This window comes from Pleurodeles waltl, chromosome 7 (assembly GCF_031143425.1).
Source record: "Pleurodeles waltl isolate 20211129_DDA chromosome 7, aPleWal1.hap1.20221129, whole genome shotgun sequence".
NCBI classification, from domain to species: domain Eukaryota; kingdom Metazoa; phylum Chordata; class Amphibia; order Caudata; family Salamandridae; genus Pleurodeles; species Pleurodeles waltl.
Window position 1 is genome coordinate 460,668,747 of NC_090446.1, and position 17,463 is coordinate 460,686,209.

Below are 17,463 nucleotides of genomic sequence, written 5' to 3' on the forward strand. Positions count from 1 at the left end.
GGATGTACCTTATGGAAGAGGCATTCCTGGTAGATGGATCCTTGGCATGATCTGTATGTGGTTTAATGGGATATTCAATTAAATTCAATTAAATTAATTTCAATTAATTCTGTTCAACATGCTGGAGTTAAGGCAGGATGATACTCCCATTACACTGGTACAGCGTGATGACACTCGGGTGAGATGGGACTCTGGTAGAATGGAAGACTGCCAGGATTAGCTATGAAAGAAGGTTCCTCTGGTTGAATTCATTTCTAACGCTGTCTGATCTTACAAGGATGAGTTGGTAGTATACTGCATACGTCAAAGCATGGAGCTCCAGCTGAATATATATATACAAATATTTATGAACATATTCCTTTGTAATCCCAAACGTGCTGTAAAATAATGGTGTGATGAACACAATCAGGAGTGGGCTACTACAAAAGAAGGAAGCAACTAAAACTTGCCTATTGGGTGGGGGGTCATTGTTCCCATGGTGTTTATAGGTTGAGGAGGGTGGCCGTTCTTCATTTTGCATCACTGAGGTCGTTGCAGTGTGAATAGATGTCTTCTGTGCCTACAAATCTGAAGGAGAGATAGGCTGAGTTGAAAGGTCAATTTTAGGTGGTGCAGTCCAAGGCCCCCTGCAGGCGTCAAAGCTGCTTCTTTATACAGCATCACAGTTTGCTCTCATCAAAGTCTTTATAACTAACAATAATTATTGTTAACATGCTTCTCCACTATGACCAGGTAGAACTGGAACAGGCCGGAATCAGACATTTAAATACACTTATTAGCCCTGCTCATGCTTGGTGTCTCAAGGCAAAGAACAGGGCAACGTTCAATGGCTTGCAATAACTGAACACACATATATAAATCATCCTTCAGCTAATTTTTGCCTTTTGTCTGAAGAAGAGAAGAGCTGGAAGATATTTTAAATATTAAATACCCACCGTTAATTGTTTATCTACTACAATCAGATATTAAGCTGGCACAAACAATGAGAGAAAACATGGAAAGTTACTTGAAATGATACAAAAAATTAGGTTAGGAGAAGGCAAGACTACGCACAATTGACAGTAAAAATGAATGAGGAAGGGAAGGAAAACAATGCATATTTCTTTATAAGCACTGGAAAAACACAATCCCCTTGATAATGTATGGAGAAATAAGAATAAACACTGATAACAACTGATGTGTACAATTTTTTAAAACATTGGAAAACAATGAAAACCAGTCCAGAATTTACAACGAATAGAAACTAAAAACAGGAAACCCTACATATGATATTGTGACACTCTATCAGTATGAGCTAATGGAACTCTGGCTGGCATAATATTTGATTGCCATGGTTCTGTGGTAGATGTCATGGAGCTTTGGTAGACATACTACTATGGTTGCCAAGGAACTATTGAGGACTACCACTTTAACATTTCCTAGATCAGCAGACGTAGTGGTAGAAATTCACAAGCCCGAATCATGTTTATGGAAACATCCAAACATGAAGCACTGATTGAAAGAGGTAACATGACTGTGTGCAAAGCTTACTCTGGTTACATTCTATAGTAAAGAGAACTCAAATCACACACAGTGCAACATGTGGAATTGGAGAAGCTTCAGACATGAGTCATAATGCAGAACACCCGGCTTAGATGCATTAAAGTATAAGGTAGCAGTGGTCTATACAGGAGAAGACTAAAATGACAGCACAGTGAAGCACAGAGATATGACTCATATGGATGGAGAACTGAAGAACACACTCAGATGTAGGTGCGGAAGCACAAGGTGGTCCCTGACATTAGCCTCTTAAACTCCCGGTCAAATTTCTCATTCTGGGCAACAGTGAAATTGTTCTTCCAGTCTCCGACGATGCCTAGAGACAGAGACAAAAAATAGTGTATCTAGAATGACGAAACACACACTCACAAATGAGTACGGCTATTGCTATTCACAAACTACCCTTCTAAAGTTACTAACACATTAACATAACTCTGGTGGTTAATAAAGTTCTGGAAGAGTTCTGTGTTTTGTCCAATTATAGTTTTGACTCGCAAACTAATAGTAGGTTCCAATCTGCCAGCTTCAAAGCGCACCATCTAACATGCAGATCACAGATTTGCATTTTGTGTCAACAGGTAAGTGGGCTACTGCTTTTGACACTGAGATCATTTTGTTACTTCCAGTTCATAAGTTGCAAATACAGCACACTGATGTATTGACCAGTATCAAGGAGCTACATGCATGCAAACTGTAAGTTATGAATTTAGATCCTCATTTTAACCACACAAAACAAACTTTATTTATTCTTTCTATACAGAACAAACTTAAACTACACTGACATGATAAATTCTAAAGGTTTAGTTAGAATTTAAATGTATAATTCATGCACCACCTTCAAATTACTATAACTTTACTTATTCCTTCTATACAAACCAAACTACACAAGCATTAGCAATTTTAAAGTTATAGTTATACCTTAAATGTATAATTTATTTCCCACCTTTAGACTGGCATAACTCGGGCACCTCCATACACAGTATTGTCAGTTTGCTAGCGACCTTACATTAACTATAACTCACCAGTCTACCATGCACAATGTTCTCACAAACAATGTCATTCGAGATGTCATAAGTGTTATTCTGAATGCTCAGATGTAGCATGGTATAGGTGATGCAATATAAAAGATTATAAGGGTGCACCACAAAGGTGTCAGTTATAGTTAATGTAGTGTGGCTCCCCACTCTACATTGTATGTACAGTGTAGTTGTAATTTTTTTACATATTTTTTTTAAAGTACCACAATACTTTCTAGTTAGTGCTGACGTACTTCGTAAACTTTTAAAAAATATATATAAAGTAATACAACTATTTACCCTAACTGTACATACTTATCTAAAGTGCCTCTATCCTTCCTATACATTTATAAACCACTGGTATGCTCTATTTCCACCTAAACCCCACAGCACATACTAAATGTGGGCCAAGCAACATAGCGGCCTTAACATTTTGTAAGGGCTTAGATTACCAAATCTGGACCAAGAGATGCTAGAGCAGCTGCAGAATCCTACAAGAATTGTAAATCAGCAATTAAAAGCTGACATAGAGATCTCCATCAAAATTGGGAGAATCTAGTCACTGCAGCATTCTCAAAACACTTGAAAGCCTTTTGGAACACTGTAACCCATATCAAGATGTCTAGTAGCCATGTTTCTTTAGTTAGCAGTCATATCCCTATTGAACCTTTTGTGCCATAATTTTCCCAAATATATTCTCCCCTTATTCCCAGCATGGGAGCCAGTATCCTCACATAAACATCAGTTGTATATAACCATCTGGCTGAGTAAGGTCCTTGAGGCAATTCAGCAGTCACAGTGGGAAAGCACCTGGGTTCCTATAGACCTGATCAAATGCAATTCTGACCTATGGGCACCCTTGATGTCTAACACTTTTAATAGTTTAGATTACTCCCACCTACCAAGGTCGTGGTCCTCTTTGATAATTATCCCTTTCTTTAAAAGTGTTTTTGTCCAATTTCCCTCATCGACACCTCTGTTAAAATTCTTGGTAGGGTCATTTAGAACAAGATCTATGAGTGAGCCTCTGAAAAATCTATCTTAAGCAGTTGAAGAGTATAGAGCAGCATTCAGTATCTCCAACCGCAGCCGGATATGGATTGCAGCCATGAAATGGGGCCCTTTTTTGAAGCTAACTCTTCGCTCTAGAAATATTATGAAATTTGATTGATATTTTGGGGAATAAAGAGTCTGAATTTAAATGGTGTTATGAATTTCTTATTCCAGCTTTATGTGATATGAATTTAAATAGGGGCGTATTGCTGTTCTATTGCACACATGTTATTGTATGCCTGGGTGAAGTTTTAATTTTCAACTTTATTTTTGGGGATGTGCTTTTTCTGACGTTTTCATCCTCTGAATAAAGATAATATGATTTGAGTTGATGCACGTAAGTATACATATGTAGATTATCCATTGTGAATATACCCTAAAGTGCATGGAATCCGTAGGGAGGAACTGTAGAGTAAAAAAATGGTAGCAGAGTGTATAGAGGTAGGGAGTGTAGTGAGGTGAAACAAAGAGGTAGGAGGTAAAAGGAATGCTAGGTAACCTAGGTATTCTGTCATCCTGGCCAGGGCCAGTAGTGCGCTCCTAATAAGATCTTGGAGCTCATGCACTTATTTGTTTTGCAAATCAAGCACTGGGGCACCTTTTGGGAAGAGTTAGCGGTTTGAGAATGAAGCTGCTCTTACCCTTCCTCATGAAGGGGGCAATGTTGTTGTCCACTATAATCGGAAGCACACTATCATAGTTGGTCTTGGGATTGGTCTTCATCTGTTCAAAGGAGGTGTGGTGCACGGTCTTCTCCAGAAGCTCTATGCTCAGGTCCTTGCCTATGAACTTTGCAATCTTACGGATTTCACGTCTGGGGTCCTGTAGTTGTAAATAATTGTTTAACAGTTAGTGCATGGAAGGATGGATTAAATACAGCAAGGCAAAAGAGGGAGTCATGAGCTGAATCAAAGACTTGGAGATGGATGGATGAATGACTAGGTGGATGGATTGCACAGAATGCTCTGAAAAGGAAATGGGTTGGTCACTAAAGCGATCGATGAACACAAAGCAACAAAGTTATTGACAGGTAGAAGTGCCATACTACATTGTACATTTGGAACAGTGGCGTAAGGAAGGCCCCCACTGCACCCGTGATCCGGGGGGCCCTGAGCTCCTTGGGGCCCCCTCAGTACAATACACTGGTCTGGTAGCTCCTGAGTGAACCACCAGGGGAGCCCCTCCATGTACTGTGCGGGGGGCCCCTTCGAGTTTTGTTAGGCCACTAATTTGGAATTCAGGCTTGTAACATTACATCTGGCATACAACCATCAAAGACAAGTCCAAACATATAAACTGAATTATATAAATAGATACCAGTCTCTCCTTACAAAGATAACTGAGTTGTTTGGGTTCCAACATGAAATGAAAGTCCCACTGAGATCGATGAATGATGCCTATATCAATTCATCCTGAGTAATACTAGCACAAATTAGTTTTCATCTCTTGACTTTTGGAAACAACTGACAACCAGCCTGTCTGAATGCATTTCAAATGTTGAACACCACCTGGATTCTTCTTGTGGAGAGGGGGGGTCACTGTCAAAGCATTATAAAATGTAATGTGACCTGACCTGTCCTATTTGGGAAAAGGAATATTCCAACGGCTGTGCCACTATTCTGGAGAGCGGAGATGATTGCAAACTTTGACGGTCCCCATAATGAACTCAAGAGCGTTACTCAGCACTTGCCATCTGAGTGTTATAGTCAAAAAGCTATTTACTGGGCCATCAGAAGTAAGAGGCAGAAGAGGTGTTATTCCCAAGGCCTCTTTCTCGTTCTGTAACATGTATTTATAGTTTTAGAAAAAGGCTACCTTTTAAGGTAGTGGCTGCAAACAGGTATACCTCTCTGTAGGCAGGCCTAATTTTGCTTATAATGTACATACACTTCGAGTCACCTTTTGGCGCACCCATGGTTCATGATTATATAGCTTTGTTGTCTATCTCAATGATCTGTCCACTCTTGATTTGATGGCTTTCCTCCCTATTCTTGTGTGTTCAGTCCAACGGCATTTCGGTCCCACAGCATTCTGACTGGGGCACTTTCTTCTTTCTGAAATCCATGGGAGTGCACTTACTTCCTTGATCATCCTGACATCCCTCTCCTCACTCCTTCTTTCTGCTTTCCCCATGAAAATGCCCCTGATGCTCCCTATTTCTCTTGACATGCACCCTTACTTGCCTGTGTGCTATTTTGTAACTCATCCAATGACTGTTGCTCCCTGATGGTCTATTCATCCTCCCCTGTATTCTGCTTACTCTCTAGTTCGTGCCCTGCCCAGGCATCACTCACCCATTGCTCTTCTCTCCCGCTCCTCCTCCCTGCCGCTCCTTGTTTTTATGACTAGTTTTTAGTGCAATTTTTTTAGATGTGCTGTCAGCTGCAAAATGCTACTTGGCATCTCACTGCATCTAGGGGTGGGTGGAACTCATAGAGTTTCACTCCGAGGAATTCCGCAGAGTTACATAAAAACACAAGGGTTTGCAGAGTTGCGTCAACGGATGAAAAATATGCACCTTTCACTGCTCGCACTGAAATTTAGTTCCGGTAGAGCAAGCAGCGCTGAAAAATCAGCTCGCACAGCACTATGTGGTGCACAAGAGCGCGCAACCATTTGAGTTGATTTTGTTGCCACTCGAGTAGAAAATCTACTAGAGCAGCAGCAAATCTACTCGAGAAGCAGCCCTCTGACCATGACTGCTCGTGACTGTCCGCATTAGAGCAGCAGTTGGCTGTGGCCAGAAATCAGCGTTATAAGAGTAATGCAGAGTCGCCAAATTCTGCCGATTCCGTGGGCGATTCTTAGCTGCAACTGCCACTTTTTCACACTTTTTTTTTGCTTTCAATTCACAACTCTAAGAATACCAAAATGGCTGAATGTGTGCGCATGGTTGACAGACTTGGCAATAACCTACAGTAGTTTGACAGGCTAACAGCATTACTACTGGGCACATGTAAGCAAAGCTATTAGGCTCAATTTGAACGGCTGCCTTTCTTTCATCCTGCCTCATGGCAAGAGGGTGGCATCCATTCTGTAAAAATAGTGGATGCACGCTGTCCACTCGCAGATACCCTTCACTTGTACCGTTCTCAGGAGTAACATCATCATCTACTTCCACTGACTTAGCAATGGAAGTATAGATCGGAACTCGCACGTTTCAGGTTAGATAACGCCAATTTTTAGTTGCCTTACCGAAGATGGTTCTGTTAGAAGGAGGAGCTCTCGCCTTGTCCGTGTGATAGCCGTTCTGCGCAATGCACATTTCATTTTATGTCTTTTGTCCATTTTCCAAGGTACCTAGAAATCAGCTTATAGTTCACCTGCTGAGAACTCTTACGTTTACTCAATGTAGACCTGCTTTCTTGTTTTTGCAACAACAATCTTCAGAATATACTTGCTCAGTAGTGATCAATTTTATTCCACAGTCCATCTGAGTTTAGAAATCTTTGAGTAGCAGGGAGTGTATGATGGTTTGAGTAACATTCTCGTGAAAAGGTTTCAAAAATATTATTACACCTGCCGCTTATTTTATTATTTCTGTTTATGTGACGAGATGCATATCGCTTTATGACTGATTTATGCTCAAACATTTTAATTTTTAATAAGTTTTTTTCTTTTATCTTTTTTATATTTTTTTGAAGGTGAACAAAGAATTTTGACTGACTGACAACAGCGCATCTGAACAAAACTTGTTTTTGTGCTAGCACTAACTTAACGCTCGGCTAAGAAGATCCATTTCATCCTTAGCTGTAACAGATTTTTTTAATAAAGTTTGAGGAACACATTGAGCCAATAAGGAAATTGAGAGTGACTGCTTGCCGAGCTACCATATGTTTTTCGTTTTTGCTGTTTTGTTTAAGACTGAAAAATGCAATACATTTTAGAGGCAGAAGGCTGAAGACTTTCAACTCTCTGACCTGGGAGGTGGAAGGATGTTATGAAAGCAGACAATCCATGAAAACAGTCAGAAAGGTCAGTGGCTAAATGCGCAATTGCAGACACACCAAAGGCTCTGATCCCACTGAGAAAATTCAGCGTACTCCAAAGATTAGCATGTGGCATATCAGTCACGGATTTACAACATAGTGAAAAAGGTCAGTGGCTTAATGCATCCACTACAGATGCAACAAGTATGCCACAGGTTCCTATTATGTATGGGATAAAACACCCCCTACAGTACACTATAAGTATATTGAAAGTCACGAGGAGTTCCATAAGCATATAGATGAGGGAAGCTGAAGGCTATGTTCCTTTATAAGGTTATAGAACTCTGAGGTGATTTGCAATATCCTTATAATGTATGGCAGGGTTACTTTATCCCATACAATACATGGTCACACCATCACCTTTCCCACAACTTAAAACTTTTGTGCGCAGCTCTTTCACCTGAAAGAGAGAGCATGTCTGCAAACATGAGGAATACAAATGAAAACTCTATTACACATCAAAACCTGTTGGATAGTTGTTGCAAACAGATTTTAGAAACAGTTAAAGAGAAGTGTCAGTTTGAAGAAAAAGCTGCATTAGCTCAGATTGTGGAGAAACGTGCACAATGATTCTTGCCTTTCTCGATCTACGGAGTGCAGAAAATAAACATGTTTTGTGCTTGTCATTGTAAACTAGAAAAATAAAGGCGTCACAAATCGCTGATTAGAAATAAATCAGAAACTGGAATTTATACAGAGATTACTGAATATCATGTATTATAAAGAAAGTAGACACAGGCTTTAAATGCGAGGATGCAGAATCCCATGTATTATATTAGATTGATCTCTGCTAGCAAGACACTGAGGCCCGTATTTATACTTTTTGACGCAAAACTGCGCTAACGCAGTTTTGCGTCAAAAAAATTAGCGCCGGCTAACGCCATTCTGAAGCGCCATGCGGGCGCCGTATTTATTGAATGGCGTTAGCCGGCGTTAGCCGACCGGCGCTGCCTGGTGTGCGTAAAAAAAAACGACGTACACCAGGCAGCGCCGGCGTAGGGAAAAATGGCGTTTGGGCATCCAAAAATGGGGCAAGTCAGGCTGAGGCAAAAAAATCGCCTCAACCCGATTTGCGCCATTTGTTTTTGGCGCCCAGACGCCATTAACATGACTCCTGTCTTAGCAAAGACAGGAGTCATGCCCCCTTGCCCAATGGCCATGCCCAGGGGACTTATGTCCCCTGGGCATGGTCATTGGGCATAGTGGCATGTAGGGGGGCACAAATCAGGCCCCCCTATGCCACCAAAAAAAAAAAAAATAATACTTACCCCAACTTACCTTTTCTTCCCTGGGATGGGTCCCTCCATCCTTGGGCGTCCTCCTGGGGTGGGCAAGGGTGGCAGGGGGTGTCCCTGGGGGCAGGGGAGGGCACCTCTGGGCTCATTCTGAGCCCACAGGTCCCTCAACGCCTGCCCTGACCCAGGCGTTAAAATCCGGCGCTAATGCGGTTTTTTTAGCCCCGCCCACTCCCGGGCGTCATTTTTGCCCGGGAGTATAAATCCGACGCATATGCCTCGGAGTCATTTTTTAAGACGGGAACGCTCCCTTGCATCTCATTAACGCAAGGAAGGTGTTCACGCCAAAAAATGACGCAAACTCCATGAACTTTGGCGCTAGACGCGTCTAACGCCAAAGTATAAATATGGAGTTAGTTTTGCGTCGAATTTGCGTCGAAAAAAAACGACGCAAATTCGGCACAAACGGAGTATAAATATGCCCCTGACTATTACCGATGATTCAAAACTGAAAACTGTTTTCATTTTAGTTAGTTTATTGTGGTTAAATGTCAACAATCAACACTTTCGAAATAAATTAAAAACATGCATGTCTATCCGTTCAGTATGTAGTCTGCCCTCGCCCTTAGTGAACTCCACATTGCTCTCAAGAACACCGGCCTAAACATTTTTACACACCAAACTTCTGCCCACATCGCTCTGAAATAGACACGTGTAAATTCAAATCACCCACAATGGATAAACATGACCTTGGCCTCTGGAACAATACGATCTGTGGCCGAAGTGTTTTCCACATTATTCTGAATTTGCCTCATAATCCATCATCTTCTGTATAATATACAGATTTTAACACAGAAAATGTTTCTAGCTCAAACAGGCCCAAAAGTTAGTAAAAACTCTACCACGCGTTTTGCCACACAGTGGCAGGCCTTTTATCACACAAGGCAGGCCACCTTCCAGTTGCTGCTTCTTGTATTTCTGTGAAACTGATTATAATGAGACGAACTTGCCCATACAGTGCTTACAGGTAAAAATGTCAAAATAGTGAAATAATACTGCTTTAAAATGTTCCAGGTTATGCTGCATAATTTGCCTTCTCTTGCCACCTAACTTAGTCAAATCGGCTGCATAATGTGTTCCTCTCCACCACATAATTCCAGCGGCCTTACACATGACCCAGAATCTTCATGAAATTGATGCTGGTGACCTGAACTTTCAATGAGTTGGATTCAAAGGGCGTTGAGTCTTTATGGACTAAAATCATATTGAACATGGGAGAAAGCTTTCTCGTGCATTTATTGTCCACTTGCACAGGTGTACTCTGGGATGGTTTTACATGAAGCCAACTTCACAAACTCTAGCTGTGCAGAGGTGAGATTGACACCTTTCTGCCCATCTCCATTATTGGGGCTGGAACTTCATCATTGAAGTGTCATCATTACACAGGTGGTGACCACTGATGGGAAGAAAGAAAGGGATAGGATGTGAAAGAGGGCATTTTGGATTACAAATTCAGAGTTCACACCAGAAACGTGTCTGGTCTTACCAGCTAAGGGAAATTAAGGAATTGTTTACTACATAAATGACTATAAAACCATCATCGCTGGCAGCGCAACCATTTGGGCTACTGAAACCTTTAACTAGGAGAAACTGTGAAATATAGAACTAGGTGGTCCACAATATGCCAGAAAGAGAGGTAAGCATGTGAACCACTACTTCAATTGGTTGAGAACTTTCTGAAACATTTACCCATTTTCTTACATCATTCTTTAGAGGTGGGTAAGCCACTGACAGCTAAAGCCAGGCTCGAGCCAGATGCCCGGCTCTGGCTCAGCTCAACTCCAGGTCCTCCTTTACTCTCGTGCCCAAAGTAAGCAGAGCTTTCCACGCTCAGATGGGCTGACAGCAAAGATGACATTGACAGCTGTGAATAGGATGTACTCCACAGCCCAATCATGATCACCCAATCAACCTTAGCCCAGCCACAACCACAGTAGGTAATCAAAAATGTAAAAGGCCCGACCAGCCCAACTGAACTGCATTTTTATGCGCCTGAGCTGTGCACTTCCCCTGTGTCTTTAACTCCTTGGTGGGAGGGGGAACCGCTATTTTGTCATTACCTATAATTGCAATTTTTTAGGAGTTGAACCTCATGTAGCCCTCCTTGTTAAGTTGGGGAGGCAAGTCAGAGCAAAATAAAAAATATAGAGTGTTCTGCTTTCCCTTAACTTACTTTTTCTGAAAAGTCTTTTTGGGGGTCATTACAACCCTGGCGGACGATGTTAAAGCGGCGGTAAGGCCGCCAACAGGCTGGCGGTCTTTTTTTTAGTATTATGACCATGGCGGTTACCGCCATGGTCATCCGCCGCTTCCCCGTTCCACCCGCCAGGGCGGAGACGACTGCTGGGCTGGAGACCTGGGTCTCCAGCCCGGCGGCCGTGACAATACCGCTGCCGGTATTGTGACCCGGCTTACCGCCGTGGATTTCCAGCGGTAGGAACCGCCATGAAATCCATGCAGGTAAGCACTATCAGTGCCAGGGAATTCCTTCCCTGGCACTGATAGTGGTCTCCCCCACCCCGACTCCCTCCCCTACACCTCCCACCACCCCTGCCACCCCCCAAAGGTGGCATGGCCCCCCTCCCCACCCCGACCCCCGACACTACCTTACACATACACACCCGACACGCACGCTGGCACCACCAACACACAGACACGCACACACACCGACATACATGCCAACATTCACACACACACTCAGACACGTACACCCACATTCACACATTCACGCACACATCCATACAGTCATACATACAGACAGACACGCACACATTTCCGAAACACGCAACACCCCCGCAAGCATACACGCACCCACACACCCAACCTACATACACAGACGCACACCCCCATGCACCCACACAACACCCCCCCACCCCCCTCCCCTAACGGACGATCAACTTACCTGTTCCGTCGATCCTCCGGGAGGGGACGGGAGCCATGGGGGCAGCTCCGCCAACACCACACCGCCAACAGAACACCGCCGCGCAGAATCACAGGACGTGATTAGCTCGGCGGTGTTCTGTTGGCGTGGTGGTGGAGGTGGAGCAACCTCCACTTCCCCGCCGCCCGCATGTATGGCTGTTGGCGGCTCTCCGTTGGAAAAACGACAGGGGGCAGCCAACGGTCATAATACGCCGAGCGGCAAACCGCCACTACTGGCGGTCTTCCGCACGGCGGTCTTCTTAAAAGACCGCCGAGGTTGTAATGACCACCTTTGTGTCAGCGCATTTTAACACTTTATAGCATTTAAAGACTGAATATGGTGTATGATATTAGCTCCTGAAAGAAAGACAAAACATAGGGGGTTATTACAACTTTGGAGGAGGTGTTAATCCCTCCCAAAAGTGATGGTAAAGTGACGGATATACCACCAGCCATATTACGAGTCCATTATATCCTATGGAACTCGCAATACGCCTGGTGGTATATCCGTCACTTTACCGTCACTTTTGGGACGGATTAACACCTCCCCCAAAGTTGTAATAACCCCCATAGTCTGTTGGAGGTAAAGGAGAGAGAGAATGTAATAGCCATCCAATGGCTGAATTGCACAATACGTAACCAAAAATCTTGGTTCCCAGATTTACTATTTGACCAAATTGTCTGATCCTATGCAAATCACTTCACTTCACTCTGTCGCATTTTGAGTCTAAACTGACACAATCTTGAAGGAATTAATTCAGGATGAGCTCTATATAAAAGCTCACTTACGTAAAGGTTCAATAAATGTTAATGTTGCTACACAGAGAACAATGTTGGCCATACATGCAGATCACTTGACAAACTCATCTCTTGGTTTACTCATGGTAGTGTTGTCAGGGCATAGTGGATGGGGATGAGTCCATGTTTAAAAACTTTCCTTTACATGAAATTAACACAGTGATATAATCTAAAGTACTATATTGAAATATGCGCTTTCAAGAAATAACCTATTCTTAATTTAAAAGTGCCTTTATTAAAAATGCAGTTCAAATTTGCTATATCATTTACATCATGAATGTTATGATGACGCAACTCTTTCTTTGGTTCTTACAGCCAAGCCAGACTTATGACTCAGCTCTATTTCCATACGAATTTCCTGGCTCCCCTACATGTATGATGATGGTTCATGATGGTGATGCCATTGAGGTATACCAACACTGATAGCTCCATGAGTCTCTGTAACATTGCTTGAGCTTCAGATAAGTGCTGAGGCATTTGCTTGAGCTCATATAAGCCCAGTGCGAAGGTGGAACCTGTTTTCTCATGATCACCTCTGCCCATTGGTGATTTGATCATAACCCCTTCTTAGTTCAGTATTCTAAATCTGCACCTTCAGCAAGGAGTGATGTACATCTCTGATGTCGGCATGCAGTTCATTGCATGTCAATGCACAATCTGATTATGCTTATTGTGGCCACAGCAGTTGTGAAGTGCAAGGACTGTGGGACTCTTTCTGCTTTCGGGTCTTCTAGGTGCTTTCACGTAGCTACTTCTAGGTAGCCGAGTATGTCTTAGGTGGAAAAAACTACCTTTGACATACTCAAAGAAGCAGTTGTTCCATCCCCTTTCAAGGACTCTGGAATCCTTGCTCTCCTCTTTGAGGAAGTCTATCACTTCATCTATTGAGTGGGCTTCTTGAAAATATGACGGATCCTCCTCATCTCTCAAGAAGGTGGCAAAGTCCAGTGCGGCAAATTGTGTGTGTGCTTTTCTTTGACCTTGTTTTGCCCTTACCACAGACCGTATTCCTGCTCAGTATTGTTTAAAAAAAAAATCTTTTTATTGTAAATAATACAACCAGAACCACAAAACCATTAAATACTAAATCGTGTAGCATCATGACTCATTTCACAACACCCTTCTACCTCTCCACCCGCCCCATAACCCTTTCAAGTGTCTCAGTAAAAGTTGAAAGTCGACAGTGACCAGCATCCCATCATTTATCTCCAAAGGGGCATTGATCCCTCCCTGATAGTTATACCACCTGCCTCATATTTCCCCCCACTTTTTTGGGACAGCCTCTGCCCTCATATACCACCCTTTCTGCCACCATGCACCAATCCATGTCTTCTAACAGCTCCACTACTGACTTCCTCATCCTATTCCTGGAATGACCAATCCATGGTTGGTGCCCTCATTGTGCACTTGCTACACAGCATTGCTGATCTTTGGAGAGGGCCTTGTATCCATGTAAAGGACTGGCAACCCAGTGACCCCAAAGGAATTGATTAAGAAGATGGCAACAGCCTTCCAAAATATACAGCTTGCTGAAGCGAAAATTGGTGGCGAGCTAAGTTGCACAGATGTGTTAAGGAATGGGCAAACTGGGCAATTGCCCAGGAGTCCCATCTTCCAAGAGCCCCCTTGGTAAAGTCAGAGGACAGTCGAAATTCCTGTCCTAATTACATTGCTCTTAATCAATCACTCAAAATATTTGTAAAGCGCGCTACTCACCCGCTAGGGTCTCAAGGCGCTGAGGGAGGTGGGGAGGGAAGGACTGCTACTGCTTGAATAACCAGGTCTTGAGGTGTTTCCTGAAGGTCAGGAGGTCCTGGGTCTGTCGAAGGTGTAAGGGGTGGGTGTTTCAGGTCTTGGCAGCGAGGTGGGAGAAGGATCTGCCGCCGGCTGTAGTTCGATGGATGCGAGGAACCGCAGCGAGGGCATAAAAAAACTGCATATTTTTAATTGCAAATCTGAGTATCTTAACTGAAACTTAAACCCACGTTTGCTAACGGTTTATGTGAACTAAACATCATGCAGAATGGCACAAAGCAGCATAAACATGTGTACGGTATTTACTATCCAGTGCAAATGTTATTTTGTACTGGGAAGGCAACCTATTCTCAGCGTAAATAGCACTGTGATGTGGACCGTATTGAGTCCATGTATTCCGAGAATTACAACATGACTGCTAGGCCATTCCATGATTTTGCTGGGCTCTCCACGCTAGACATTCATCACTGGGAGCAGTAAGAGGCTAGTTCTACTGTGATAAAGATTGATCCAGCCATTGGAGGGCGCAACATAAAGGAGGCGGAGCCGGAAGGAGAGAGGATGCAAACACCAGTGTGGAGTGATGAGGAGGGACAGGAACCAGTCAAGCTAGGCGACGGACAGCCAGAGCTGGAGCTTGGAACCAACTAGAGAGGGGAGTAGGGGGAGCAGTTCTGAAGCAGGGAGAGTCTCCAATAACAGTGCTAGTCCATATGGCCCCAAAACAGGAGAGGAGGCTGTGGACCCGGATGCCGTGACCTAGGAGGGTCGTTGCTTGAGGCAATTGCCGGGGAACAAAAGGGGTACGAAAGGTTGGTGGGTAGTGCTCTTGACCACTAGCACTAGCTCTTAAAAAACTACACTAGTTTGATTAGCTTTGTATCTATATCAGAAATAGGACACTTGGGGGGTCATTCTGACCGCGGCGGACGGCGGTCGCCGCCCGCCAAGCGGTTCTCGCCGAAAGACCGCTCCGCGGTCAAAAGACCGCGGCGGTCATTCTGCCTTTCCCACTGGGCCGGTGGGCGACCGCCGAAAGTCCGCCCGCCAGCCCAGCGGGAAACACCCTTCCCACGAGGACGCCGGCTCAGAATGGAGCCGGCGGAGTGGGAAGGTGCGACGGGTGCAGTTGCACCCGTCGCGAATTTCAGTGCCTGCAAAGCAGACACTGAAATTCTTTGTGGGGCCCTCTTACGGGGGCCCCTGCAGTGCCCATGCCATTGGCATGGGCACTGCAGGGGCCCCCAGGGGCCCCGCGGCACCCCCTACCGCCATCCTGTTCCTGGCGGGAGAACCGCCAGGAACCGGATGGCGGTAGGGGGTGTCAGAATCCCCATGGCGGCGGAGCGCGCTCCGCCGCCATGGAGGATTCTCAAGGGCAGCGGGAAGTCGGCGGTAGACCGCCGACTTTCCGTTTCTGGCCGCGGCTGAACCGCCGCGGTCAGAATGCCCAGCGGTGCACCGCCAGCCTGTTGGCGGTGCTACCGCCGACCTCCGCCATGGCGGTAATTACCGCCAGGGTCAGAATGACCCCCTTGGTGTATGCATAGTAGAATGAAACGCTGCACACCGATGACGGTTTCTGAGACAAACTATATTCCTAGGCAAATACCATGGACTGACCATTCTTATTATTTTCCTCCCAAGGGTCGTTGACACTCCTGTGATTGGAACCCCACAACTCTGTTTCTTCTGAGGACGGAAGCAAGTTGGGTAGTTGTTGGCAACTACAGAACAAGGAAGATCCAGGATCAGGGACCTGCACTGCATACCCAACTTTAGTGGAAGTGCCTTATCGTCTGTTCCAAAAGGCATAAATAAAATTCATTATTATTCTGCATTAGTACGGCCCACAGTCTAATCCATCTAAAAAAGGGAAAGGATGGGAGAAGAGGTCTAACAGCTCTACCAGGGGTGGGAAGACAAGGCGAAAAACTACTACAAGTGCTTTGCTGACTTTTTATCAAGAGAGCATTAGTTGTGTGAATTAGCACAAACACCTATATCGTTTGGGGGTGAAAAGCCTGACTTCCAAAAGATGACAGACCAGGCTTGGTGTACAAAATAATGCCTCCTTCTAGAAGGTGCTAACATGGAGAAATGTTTTCATTTCTGAAAGCATTCCATACATTGCGTGTGTGCTGCACTGTACAGCACATACAATGTGTGGATTGTTTAAGAATTTGTCTAGGCATAGGAGTTTGAACCGGAAGGGTATGCTCCTAGTACGAATCCTATGCTTGACAACACACACCTCTTCACCATTGTGCGCTTGCATAGGGGTAGTGCACAGCAGTAGGCCTTTTTTAAGAACAAGGCTGTACACTGATTTTTCCCCCCTTGTGCCACTCGGTACTGCAACTTTAGTTGCTGCCCCTTGTTGCGTAAAAAAAAAAATCTGCCCCTTAATATGCATCCCTTTTCTACTCAACCTAAACCCACGCACTCTCAGGCAGCTGGTGGCTTTTCTCAGGCTCCCATGGTCATTTCTTTCTCCTTACTTCACCTACCTCATCTCCCTTAACCAAGTCTCTTAATTTCTCCCTACCTCCTTTTCTGTGGACCTTCATCATCTCTATCTCAGCTCTCGCTACCTAAACTCTCTCTCAACATAGCCAAAATACCCCCCTCAAATGTATCATTTCCTCTCTCATGACTTTGCTCCTCTATGTGTCACTCTCTTTTTCTATATCTGTATCTACCGCTCTCGATCCCCTTTCTTACCTCACCTTTCTATCTCGACTCTTTCTACCTCGCTGCATTTGTTTTCATCTGACCTCCCTGTATCTTTCCTTCATCTACTTCATCTCTAAATTATCCTTATTTCCATCTTTACTTCGCCTGTCTCTCTCCTTGTCGCTGCTACCTTACTTCTCTATACCACTTTCTCAGCCCTTTCTTCACATCACCCTCCACCTCACCTCTCTCTCATTTCTCTCTCAACCTATCATCCCCTCACTGCCTCATTTATCGATAGCCATCACTTTCTCTCTCTCACTACCTAACCTCTCAATTTACCTCACTATTAGTTCACTACTCACCTCTTCACCTTCTGTTCATCTTATTCTACCACTGTTCCCTATTCTTCACTTCTCT

At 44.1% G+C, this 17,463-nt stretch overlaps 1 protein-coding gene across 2 annotated transcripts in view; it reads right to left on the reverse strand.

Moving 5' to 3' along the window:
* Window positions 1-1,088: 1,088 nt before the first annotated feature.
* The window catches only part of LOC138304191 (sulfotransferase 1 family member D1-like), a 368,810-nt gene continuing 352,435 nt past the window's right edge, over window positions 1,089-17,463 (reverse strand). For both annotated transcript variants that reach the window (XM_069244042.1, XM_069244041.1), the window contains exons 7-8: window positions 4,250-4,430; window positions 1,089-1,855 (exon numbers count right to left, since the gene is read on the reverse strand). In XM_069244042.1, the coding sequence (XP_069100143.1) occupies window positions 1,743-1,855; window positions 4,250-4,430 (294 nt within the window). In that variant the 3' untranslated portion in view covers window positions 1,089-1,742. The remainder of the gene's footprint in view (window positions 1,856-4,249; window positions 4,431-17,463) is intronic.